Source organism: Lissotriton vulgaris, chromosome 5, assembly GCF_964263255.1.
Source record: "Lissotriton vulgaris chromosome 5, aLisVul1.2, whole genome shotgun sequence".
Lineage (NCBI taxonomy): Eukaryota > Metazoa > Chordata > Amphibia > Caudata > Salamandridae > Lissotriton > Lissotriton vulgaris.
This window is the reverse complement of record NC_141693.1, coordinates 1,022,427,084-1,022,439,212: the sequence shown is the minus strand read 5'-3', so window position 1 is coordinate 1,022,439,212 and position 12,129 is coordinate 1,022,427,084. Positions and strand designations below refer to the sequence as shown.

Below are 12,129 nucleotides of genomic sequence, written 5' to 3'. Positions count from 1 at the left end.
ATCTCAAGTGGAAATCAATGCTTTTACTAAGTTGCCACCTTAGTGCCTTTAAAACTCCAATGCCTTCCATGACACACATGGAGCCTGTTCCATGAGAAAGCTTTCTGCCCTTCTGGAGAGACATGCCAATGGCTCTCAGGAAAGAGAACAATGAGGGATTGCAGGTCAGGGAGGTGTTGCCTCCTTCGTGCAGGTTTAAGTGTTAGCCCCAAAATGCAGGCTTCAAATGAGAATTTGCCTTTGAAGGGCAGATGTGTCACATTATGGAGGAGCTCTGCCCCATTAGTTAAGCAGACAGCTGGCATGGGAAGCAGAGAGGGGATACCAGTTGTCAAACCAACTTCTCCAGGGGCATGTAGCAAAAACCCCAGGGGTGGGCTATGGAGGTCTGAACACCGAAAGAGGGGTCTCACCATCTCAGGAGTGGGCAGAATGGTGCACCCTGGGATAGCGAGATGCCACACTCTACAGGAAGAGGTCAACAGATTGGAAGAAACAGAGTAGACCCCAATGGACCTTGTCGCACTCACAGCTCCATAGAGCATCTTCAGCATCCTTCATCCCTTGCATCAGGACCACTCCATGGGGACCCACTACAATGCGGATAAAGTGCCCAAAACAGCTTGAAGACTTCTTTTTTGTGACGATAACTGTTTTAGAAGACCCTGCTGGTCTCCCTGACTAGCTCCCTGTTGAAGTTGGTTGCTCCAAGTACTTCTGCGCGACTGCACTGACACTTCTCTAAGTTTTCTTTGAAAATGTTTGTGTCGAATTTTATTGAATTTGCCAAGGCTCGTTTGTGGTTCAATGAAATTGCCTTGATTTATTAATCTTGTGAAAGCCATATTTCAGGAACCCTCTGATGTTTTCATTTTAGTGTCTAAATTCTTATAAAAATACAGTCTATTTTCATAAATTGGTGCCGAATTCCTTCTTCAATTGCTTTGTTGCTGTTTAATGCTTAACACTCGTTCCTTTGTGTAAGCCTTGCTTCTCAGTGACATAGCTACCCCGGATTGGTTGAGTTTTACAGACGAAACCTACTGGTCCTAAAGGGGTTGGTAAGAGTATTACACGGTGAGGTTGCACAACCACACTATATAATACAATCCATTTTCTCACAAGTGCTTCGAGTGATTTCAGGTGCGTCATCGGTCAAGGTCAGACCGGTGTGGAGTTGGCGTTCGAGAGGACAAACAGGGTCGCTTAATTTCTTGAACAGCCCCCTCTTTTTTTCCATTAAATATTTGCGTATTAATTAGGATGTACAAAGAATTTTAACCCACTTCACTCTGAGCACTTAACTACATTTTTTCTCTGGACACTACTGCGAACCCAGTGGTTAACTCCAGGTGGAGATTAGCATACCAGAAAGCAAAACCCTATGATGATGCATTAACGCAACGTTAAAGGGGAGAATCAAGATATACCGCTTTACAATCTACGTGCGTGTATGAGGGTTTTTATGAAAGGCACCAAGAATTAAGAACCCTGGCAACGTGGTTACAAGTGGTCCATTCTCCCACCTCTTGATCTTTGTCATCGATGAGTAGTCTCCACTTTCCAGCGCAAATTTGAGGCTAGCAGTCTCTATCAGAACAACATAACTGTGGCTATACAGGCATATCATTTTAATTTTCTTCATTTTAGGTTAGTATACTTTTCAAAATGTCTGAATATGTCATGTTTTGCACAATAGTTTAACTGACCTAGGGTAAGTTCGCATTTTGGAGATTGGTGTAATTGTGGAAAAAAGGGTTACACAATCCAGTTTCAAATGTCTCTGGCCACAGACCACCACAAAATTATGTTGCAAACTAGCCATAATTACAATTTATGTTTGGGTAGTCAACAGAATTTGGATCTTGTTTAAGGATGTCATTATAGTTCAATGCTGACAATTTATGTGATATCCCTTGGCAGTAAGCATATTAGCTACATTGCCCGAATAAAGCAAGCCAAATAAAGAGAAGCAAAAGCAATGGGCAAATGATTAGTAAGTAACTGGACATGCTGTATTCTGATTATGGGAGTAATGGGATCCAGAACATATTGAAAACAACCACGCACTCATCCTAGTGAAGACTGGAAATTTTCCACATTAGTCAAAGTTCTGTAGAATAAATATTGGCAGCCAGAAATGGCTGTAGACGTAAATTCACATAAAAGCTGAGACTTTAAAGTAATTTCTAGAAAGTGGAGACCCAGTGGATCATATACCAGCCACTGGAGGAAAGAACAATGAGCACAAAAGTATAGCTCGACCTTGCTCAAAAGGATAGGGCCTCAACAGTGCGGCCAAAGAGAGTGATGGAGAAAATATAATTTACTTTAGGAACGTCTCAATAGGATTTTCTCACTACTATCTGATGATGCATAGAAATGTATGCCTCCCAGTATATTTAAGTTTAGGGGTCAGCAGCAAAGGCAGAGGACAAAATAGCTATCAGTTATATCAAGTTGGTTACGCAAGGGATTGCAAAAGCCAACTAGCAGGTTGCCATCAAGAATGGATCCCAGGACAATTCTACAAAACAAGGATCAGAGAGACCAGCAAGTTCATCATGATAACCATGTGCTACCCCAAAGTTTGGCCATCGAGGGAAAACAATGGTGCAAACAAGTTGAATTCAATTACCTAAGTCACCGTCTACATGCTTACTGAGATCCTGTGGTGTGTGTCCCAGCCACACTATTCAGAGTGTTTTTAACATCAGTAAATGCACTTTTAATATGACGGACAGGACGTCCACCACTTTTTGGCAGATGTGCTGCATCTGCTGAACTCCAAATATGTCCTTATGTTCTCTCACAAACTCTTCTACAGCAATCAATTTAGATACCAGCTGAACTTCCGGTCTGGCTACTTGCAAAAATGTAGAAACGTTTGATTTACAGAAGGGAAGGATGAGAAAATCTGCATGCATCCATATTAATACCAATTTTTACTTTTCTGAGGCATATGCATCTTCAAACTTCTAGGTAAATGTTGCGCTGCTAAGCGGTCGAAGTGCCTTTTAATACCCCATCAATTACAAATGAGGCAGACAAGGATAGATAAACGAACCAGTTTATGAGGCCAATATTTAGTGGATATGGAACACCAAACTAATAAATTACAATCCACAAAACGCAATTATGCTCCCAATGTTTAAGTTACTGCAAAAGCTCACCAACTCTTTGAAGAAAGCTGCTTCTTTATGTTGCTCTGCATATCTTTCATACTGATCCAAGCCATCTTGAAGCTTCAGCGTGAGGGTGTCATAATTAGAACGCACAACTTCCAGGACCTACAACGAATCAGAAAAAACGTTATGAGGTCACAGACATTCACAGCTACAAGCCAATAATACAGGTTCAAAAAGAGAGAATACAACGCATCGATCTGCTTTCTACTTTCTTCTGGTAATTATTTACACAGAATTTGCAGTAGAGGGAGATGGGTGTGCCCAACATCAACAGTGAGACATGCAGTTGTTTCTTTCATGGGCTCGGAGTGCTGGGGATAGGATATCTGTCAAAAACACAAACCTTACTCTTAATTTATAGTTTCACCCAGGAAGTTCTTCACTTCCAGAAAGGTTCTGCGTACAGCGCTCTCCTATTTTGATAGTGGGGCCTAAACAAATCTATAAAACAAAAGAAACCAAAATGTTTTGTGGTGAAAGCTAGTCACAGTCGGAGGACTAACATCCTTCTAGAGGTCTTGGTGACAATTTGAAATGAGGACGACATTGCAATACTGCAGAGGTCTACACGCAAAACCCTCAAAATAAAGGACTTGGCCACTAAAGGACCTCATTAAACACGGAGGGTCAAATGTTTAGGGGCACAGACTGATGATCCAACGCTTGTCAAATGTCAATGTAGGAAACAACCTGCCAAGAGATGGTTCATTATACCAAAGACTCTTCAATAATCAAAGAACTGTTCTGCAGGGGCTCTAGGCTCATGGCAGCCCTGGGCAGGGAGCGTAGGTAGGGGTCTGGGTGGGACGGAGCCCCTCGGAGATCTGGAAGGTGTTTGGAAGTGGAACAGAACCGGAGGTTACCAAATCTCTGCCAGGGGCCACCATACTCAGAGGATTATTATATTAAGGATATACATTGGCGTGGTGGCCCCTGGGGTTTGGTGGCCCTGTGCAGGTGCACAGCTTGCACATGCCTAAGGCCGCCCCTGCTGTTCATCTGGACTCCGCGAACCATGAGAGCCTAATTGTATCTAGATGAAGAAATCAAATGTGCTCTGCAGCATTATCACCTACTGCACCCAAATATGGTAGTCTGTAGAGGGCATTGTGTATTGAATGTTTACAAAATGACAAACTGGTTCAAAACTAGCCTGGGTGAAATTTTCATTACGTCTGTGGCATGTTATGGTTGTTACCCAACATGATGCCACTACGCCACATCGAATAACTTCAAGTATGCTTGTGCAAAAATTCTATTCCATCAGGGGAGCATAGTAACACCATGACTGAACAGAACAGAGCAGCTGCTGTTCGCGGAACATGAATTCTTTGCACACAAATATGAAAAACTAAATGCAGACTTTGCAGTTCACATAGTTTTTCTGAAATATTGTATAATTATTACAAAGGAATTCACGCAAATTTCGCACCCACCTCACCATCTAAACTAAAGTGTACAAGGCTGGTTCTTGCGCAAGGCAATACTAGAACAGCACCAAAAGGGAATGCAAAAATGCCTTAAAAGCAGCAACTGTGCCATCATTGAAAGGCTTAGAACACTCCAGGATGCCCAAAATACTTTTAAATTAAACTACAAAAAACAGAGCTATGCCAGATTTTGGGGCACACGTTACAGAATGAATAGCCTCAGTATTCCCTGTAACTTAGGTGACCAGTAAAAGGCTGGTTGCAATAAAATGGTTTGTAAATATCACGTCACACTTTTACAGGACAATCGATGACCAAGTGCCAAAATCAAACAGTTTAGGATTGCAGGGAGAAAGCTCCAAGTTATGAATAAGTTACATACCTTCGGTTACATCCTTTCTTGTAGACTATATAACTGCAGATTCCTCACCTTTTGAGTATTCCCCAGGCGTCAGACTGGTTCTTGAAGCTTTTCAGCATTACCTCTGTGCGCCAGAAGGTAACAAGGTGCAGCTCTGCCCTGATTCCGTTCCCCTTTGGAAATAAAGTGCATGTCCTATATTTCCCCTTCCAACGGAGTGGTAGCAGTGTTGGTCCTGTTAGAATAAGCACTCCATCTTTCTGGACTTTGATTGCTGGCCAATATGTTGAAGATTTTAATGCAAAGCTTGATCCAGTGGTTGATGGTTTTCTTCTGCACAAACTTGCCCCTTTTTACTCCAGAGAACCCTACAAAGAACAGATCACCCACCCAATGTTTTTTGGTACGATCTATGTAGAAATGCAGCACTCCAAGTGATGGAGTTTCTCCTTCAGATTAGAGCGGGTGGCAGAGCATTTAACATCAGCAGGCTGATGGTTTGATTGACGTGGAACAGCGTCACAATTTTTGGCAGCAAGGATGATGGAGGCTGCAGAACCAGGTTGTCTGGGAAGAAGGTCGAGTACAGAGGAGTGACACAAAGAGCCTGAAGCTCACGCATGACATGCTGAGGTGATGCGAATGAGGAACACAGCTTCAATAGTAAGGATCCGTAAAGGACAGATATGAAGCAATCCAAACAGAATGCACATCAGATAAGTGGAGACCAGATTAAGGTCCCATTGGGGCATTCCAAAGGAATAAGGGGGAAACGTGTTGCAGCCCTTTCATAAATCACACCTCAATGGTGACTTAAACAACAACGGCTTCTTAGGGTTGCTAGATCAGCAGAAAGATAACCCTCAACGGTTCCCAAATCAAAGCCTTGAGACAGAACAAACAAGAGAACGTCAGATAATTTGGCCTGGGGGTCAATCTTTAGTGTACCGTACCAAACCACAAATTTGTTTCAGTGACAGGCGTATACCCTTTGCTCAATGAATGCCAAGATGACATCAACCACTTACGGAGGAAGGCTGAAGTGTTCAGCTGTCATACGCTCAATCTCCAAGCAGGAAGATGGAGAATAGGAAGACCCAGGTGCAGAACCTACACTGATGCTGTGACAACAGGTCGTCCAGCAGGGGTAGCCGGAACCTCAGATATCAAGGCAGAAGTCGCATATGCCACCTGGCATGCTTGACTAGCAGGATGCAGGAGGTTATCACTGCCAGAAACCTCAGAGTCGACTTCACTGAAGTCCAGGACCAAAGCTGAAAGTTTGGAATCACAGTGTAAATGTCTGTCCTGGACTCTCTTTCCTAGGGGAAAGACATAAAACCGAGCAGTGTACAGAATAGCTCAGATGAAGGTCTGAGAAGAAGTCAGGTTTGACTTTGGCACATTGGTATTGAACCCCAAAGATGACAGGAGTTTTGCTGTAGTCTGGAGGAGGTAGACAACTTCCTAGTGCGAGCCTTTTCTCAACAACCAGTCATCGAGGTATGTGAAGAATGGCAACCCTGACCTCCGAAGGTGTGCTGCTACGACCGCCATAATTTACATGAACACCCAATAGGTACTGGTGAGACCCATGGAGAGCACATCAAACAAAAAATGCTCCTATTCCACCACAAACCGCAAGTTCTGGGCAGAAACCGACCCAAGAAAGAAGTGGAACCAGCCAGAAGATGAGAGGAGGAGAAATAAGCAGGATGGACAAAGCCGTCCACCTGAACCCATGAAAATACCAGGAAATCCTATCCCCCTTGGAACACCAGACAGAGGACCAGGCCAAAACGCCGAACAATAAAGGGTGGAAACACCACAGCACAACGCCGCAATCGGCATGCCAAGCTGGTCCAGCGATGCAGCAGATACTGAAACAACAGGCCCTGAAGCAGCGCAAGCTACGCCCCGGCAAGAGCAAAGAAACCGCACCAGCGGTATACAGCATCGCCAGGAAAGGCGAGGAACCCGCAAAGGGGAGTCCACACTCTCCCAGTGTAGGACAGAGCTATACAATAGCTACAAGTACCCCACTTAGGGTAATACACGTCCCAAGAAAAACATGAGAACCACTCTTAGGGAAAAAATCCCGCAGCAGAGGACAAGAACATAAGGACCTGCGGTTAGAACCACAGACGGCTTAACATCAAAGATCAAAGTCGCAAAAGGAGCGTTTTGAACTGTTACAGGTGGCACTGTGAGGCGGAAAGGCCCAGAGAGTGAGTGGTAGCCCTTCACTCCTTTAAAATGCTTGAGAGTGAAATCAGCTTTGCTCCCAAACAGGCAACTCCCATTGAAGAGCATGTTTATCAGGGAGGACTGGACATTGCCAGAGAACCCAGTTGATCACAGCCATGCATAGTGGCGAATGGCAATGTGGTGCCTATGGCCAGCCGGATGGAATCGGTGGTGCCCAAGCCACAACAAGTTGTGAACTTGGCTGCATCATGACCATCTTGAACTGCCTGAGAGAGCACAGGGAGAAGGTCTTCGGGCACACCATGGAGGACTTATGCCACTAAATTCCACAGGGTGTGAGAGTAGCGTCCCAACAAACAGCTTGGGTGAACAGAGCGGAGTGCCAAGCTGGTGGAGAAAAGACATGTTTGCCGAACATTTCAACTTATTTAGATTTCCTATTAGGGGGAGTGGTAGGATGTGTGTTGGGAATAGAACAGCTGGTAGACGTTTGCACACTAGGCTTTCTGGTGAGAGGTGCTGTGAAAGTAAAGCTGGGTCGTCTAGAAAAGGGAGATGCCACCAAGTAATTTGTTGATTGACCGGTGGGCCATAGCATGGTTTGGCCCAAGTCCCCAATAAGGTATCCGTCAGCGCTTTGTTGAAGGAAAGAAGAGATCCAAAGATGTCTGCCTTGGTTGAAGGACCTCAGTTAAAACATTCCTCTTACCTCCAAGGGGGATCAACATGGGACCGGTGTTGATTCAGCGGAGAGAACAACCAGGTTGCTACTCTGCATCAGTGAAGTTGGCATCGGCATGCCTGGGACCAGTGTGGGTTATGGTGCCGGAAGAAGAGTTGGAGACAAGACAGGTTCGGAGGGTCCAGCTGGCACCCAGGGCAAACGCATCTGAGGTTTCCCACGTGGAAGGTCTCTCGGCTTCTTGGGGCTCGAAGGTACGCCAGAGGGAGTAGGGATCTAAAGTGCAGGTGCAGGTGCAGGTGCATGGCTGCACAGAATTCTTCTATCTGATACGCAGTGACTGAAGGCCCCAGAAACTTGGGTTACGTCAGACCCAGCACAAGATAATGAAGGGTGGTACTGCTCCTGCTTAGGGTGACTGCAAGTGGCGCAAGGGAGCAAAACCCCTGCTAAGTAACATCTTAGGGAGATACAAAAAGAGCTCTGGATCTGCATCTGAAGGTGCAGAAAAAGGAAACTGACGTCAACAAATGGGAGTGGCACCTATATAGGGCCTGGAATTCATTTCTGGAGTGGAACAGCGTAAGTGCAGAGCCGCATGGGGCTATCTTCAAGCATGCAGAGGTACTTCTAAAATGTTTCTGGATCCAATCCGAAGCCTGGGGAATAGTCATCAGTTTGTGAACACCTGAGGGGCATTGGTGAGGCCGGATAGGAGCATGGCACACTGAAAATGCTCCTGGCCTACCTTGATCCATAGGTAATGTCTGTGAGATTGCAGGACGGATATATGACTATAGATTTATTTATTTAATGTTTTTTTTTAAAAACCTTTATTATGTTGAGTTGACACACACAGCGTGTAATCATCAATAAACAAAGAAAGAGTGTCATAAGGAGTAGACTTGACCACAGTAGGGAGCAACAAACTTAAGATACGGGAAAAGCCTCACTGGGATGTCACTCACCACCTAGTGAGGACATGCTTCATCATCGGGCTCCACCAAAGAGACCGAGTGTCTCTTTGGTGTGCTACAACGCCAGATCTACTGCGGAGCGGGATGGTGAGTTCAGGACGTGTTGTGTGAAAGTAAATTAATGAGTGGTGAGGGTATTAAAATAGTCAGTAGTGTATCAAAAGGTAATTATTTATTCTATGATCACTAAAGACAGTATTAACATTTTTATGTGTATGGAAGCAGTCCACTTTTAGTTGAATGGTAGATTCCTATATATTAGTCGACATGTTTCTTGCCATAGAAACAATGTGATTTTACCTGGCAATTCTTCAGGACTATAACTGTTCTATACCCTGGCGGTATGGACGCGCTAAGGCTCACCCATTCCTAGGGGCCTGAAAGTGAAAAAGAACAAAAAGGTGAAAAAAGTGCAAAAAATTAGGAAGAATAAATGTCTTCCGAATAACTCCTGGTTTAGGAGGCTTCAACTTTGCGGTTTCTGCACTTTGTAAGTATTAAAATAAATCACCATGGGTCTCAGGAGGGGGGTGAGAGCGTATTCGGCACACCGCCCTTGACGCTCGGCACCCTCAGTCTACCTGCATCGCCCTCGAACCAGACCCTTCAGGGTCCGGTTCGAGGGCAATGGCCTCCTCATTATTCGCAGCCCGAGAAGTGTAGATACCCGAATAGAAGTTTCTGAAGTCATCTACAATCTCTGCTTCCTCTGTGAGGAGAAGACGATATGTAGTCTCCAACTCTGATATCACCAGAGGACGCCTGGAATTTTGCATTATCCTGGCCAGGAGGGAGCCCGGGCGCTCTCCTTCATCATATGTCCTGGCCGTCGCGTACTTCCCCATATGTTGAACTTCTCTGTCGGCTTCCTCGTTAAACTAAACTAAACTATGAGGTTCTTGATGTCCTCCGTCACGTCCTCGCCCGTATCCTCAAGCTGGCTTCTCTCTAACTCGGCCAGTCGTGTTTCCAAGTGTAGTATCCTTTGACGTGTAGCTTTGAATACACTCGAATGCTTCGCCATAGCGATGCCAGGGATATAGACCTTAAACGTTTCCCATACTGTTTGGAAGCTATCAACCGAACCTATGTTAGTCTCAAAGTAGTTCTCTATCTCTACCGCCAGTTCACCACGAAAGTGGTCATCTAGAAGAGAGTATGGAGGGAAACGCCACGTGAAGGGCGGAATCCTGTTCACTGGAGTCGAGAGTGTCAATAGTAGCGGCGAGTGGTTCGAGAGTGCGCGACAGCACAGCACACGATTTTACATATCTCATAATCGAGGATGACGCCAGCCAGTAGTCAAATCTGGTGTGTATGTCGTGGTATGCCGAGTAATGAGTGTACCCCCCTCTCTCAGTGTGTCTGCCTCTCCCGTCATCTTTTAAGTCAAGTGTGATGAGTTCAGAGCGGATTTTCATTGCGGCTGCCGCAGGTCTGCGTGGAGGACCTGAGGACCGGTCCAGCTCTGGGTCTATCACCAGGTTCAAGTCTCCCCCCACATCATGTGTAGTGGAATATGCATGACAATGCTGAGCGAGGCCCTCATAAAATTCCGGGGAGTCGTAGTTGGATCCGTAAACATTAACCACTATTAAGTCATGCCCCTTTCCCACACATCTAGAAATTAGGTATCTACCTTCCAGGTCTGCTCTCAGCAAAGACAGTGCCAGTTTGGACTTTGGATTTACCCAAGTCAAGACCCCTCTAGAATGAGTAGTGAATCCAGCAGCAGTGTAGTTTCCCACTAGTCCCCTCCTCAGAAACATTCTACTCGTGAGCGGGAGGTGTGTTTCCTGGATGAGTGCTAGGTCGACATTATGGCGCTGTAAGTAATTCAGGACTTTTCTGAGTTTCCGATGGTCATTCGGCCCCCTTACATTCCACGTCAATGCTCTAAGCGTAACAGATTCCCCATCCACAATTTCATTTTCTGTGCTAGCCATCGTAGTAGCGGGACCATATAGTGTAAGGCAATTATTTTCTCAAAGACCAAAGTGGGCAGTGCAAACAGGCAGAGCAAACCAAAATACATCCATAAACTCCCCGACCCCTCCATCCCCCTCCCACAGCAGACCCCCCCAAAGTGGTCATGCAGATTCCCTTCCAACCCTCCCCACCCCAATACCACCTCCCTCAACATAGTAACTAGAGCTTCAGCGGTGCATTGCGCCCGGGGACCAAGGTCGCCTAACAGCTTGTAACCTCCAATGTTCTCCAAGCAATATATCGGGTCCGCACCCCCCTCCGCCATGCACTACTGTAAATGTAAACAGAGCTGCATATTGGTACTTCGGACTGTTCGGTGAATTTCGCAGCTCCCCCTCCCCCCCAGCAACCCCTCCCCACACACCCCAACGCTTTTTAGGTCAATGAGTGCCAACCCAGGTCGCGGAAGAGGACTTGCATGTACAGTTATATATCCACATTGTCCCCGCGACCCTCCACTCCCTCTGCAACTTATCTGACAGGGTTCCTCCATCCGAAGAGCAGACCAGGACACAGATCAAATCCTCTCAAACAAAGATCGCAGGCCATCAACCTGCGTACCAGCGCTTCTGGTTTAGGACCCTGTAGAGCACCAGTTTCTCGATCATTCCTGGTCGTCCAGATGGCTATAGTCTTCATCAGCCAAAATTTCTGCATTATCGTTCCTCTGTTCTCTCGGCCATCGCTTCATCGCCTGCAGCAGTTCTTTCGGGTCTGTGAATATATGCAAATGCCCCTGCCTATTGACATGGAGTTTGGCTGGGTACAGCATTGCATAGTCAAGGCTCAGTTCTCTGAGTCGCTTCTTGTGAGGGATGAAGTGTTTGCGTGCTTCTTGCACTTTCGCAGTGAAATCCGGATAGATTGATATCGCCGACCCATCATATTGGAGCATAAACTTTGCTCTGGCAAGTCTGAGGGCAGTGTCCCTGTCCCGATAGTTGAGCAGCTTAGCAATAATCGGGCGAGGTGGCGCTCTCGGTTTCGGGCGGGGGCCCAGGGCCCGGTGAGCCCGATCCACCACAAACATCGATGAGAACACTCCATCACCTAGAAGGGTAGTGAGAAGCTTTTCAACTAAAAGTTCCATCGTGCCTGTTTGCGTGGTCTCCGGCAGTCCCGTTATGCGGAGGTTGCTGCGGCGCGAGCGTGCTTCCAAATCCTCCGTCTTGTCGTGAAGAGAGCGCATCAGGGTTTCTATTTTCTTATGCGCCGTGTCTAACTCGGTCTGCGCCTCCTCAACTTCTGTGATTCTCCTTTCCGCCATGTCGTGCTTCTCAGCATGCTTATCCAG

The 12,129-nt window shown here is 46.1% G+C and overlaps 1 protein-coding gene across 2 annotated transcripts in view; it reads right to left on the bottom strand.

Moving 5' to 3' along the window:
• ARMH3 (armadillo like helical domain containing 3) overlaps window positions 1-12,129 on the bottom strand; it is a 624,464-nt gene that overhangs the window by 26,836 nt on the left and 585,499 nt on the right. For both annotated transcript variants that reach the window (XM_086922652.1, XM_086922653.1), the window contains one exon: window positions 3,174-3,290. In XM_086922652.1, the coding sequence (XP_086778778.1) occupies window positions 3,174-3,290 (117 nt within the window). The remainder of the gene's footprint in view (window positions 1-3,173; window positions 3,291-12,129) is intronic.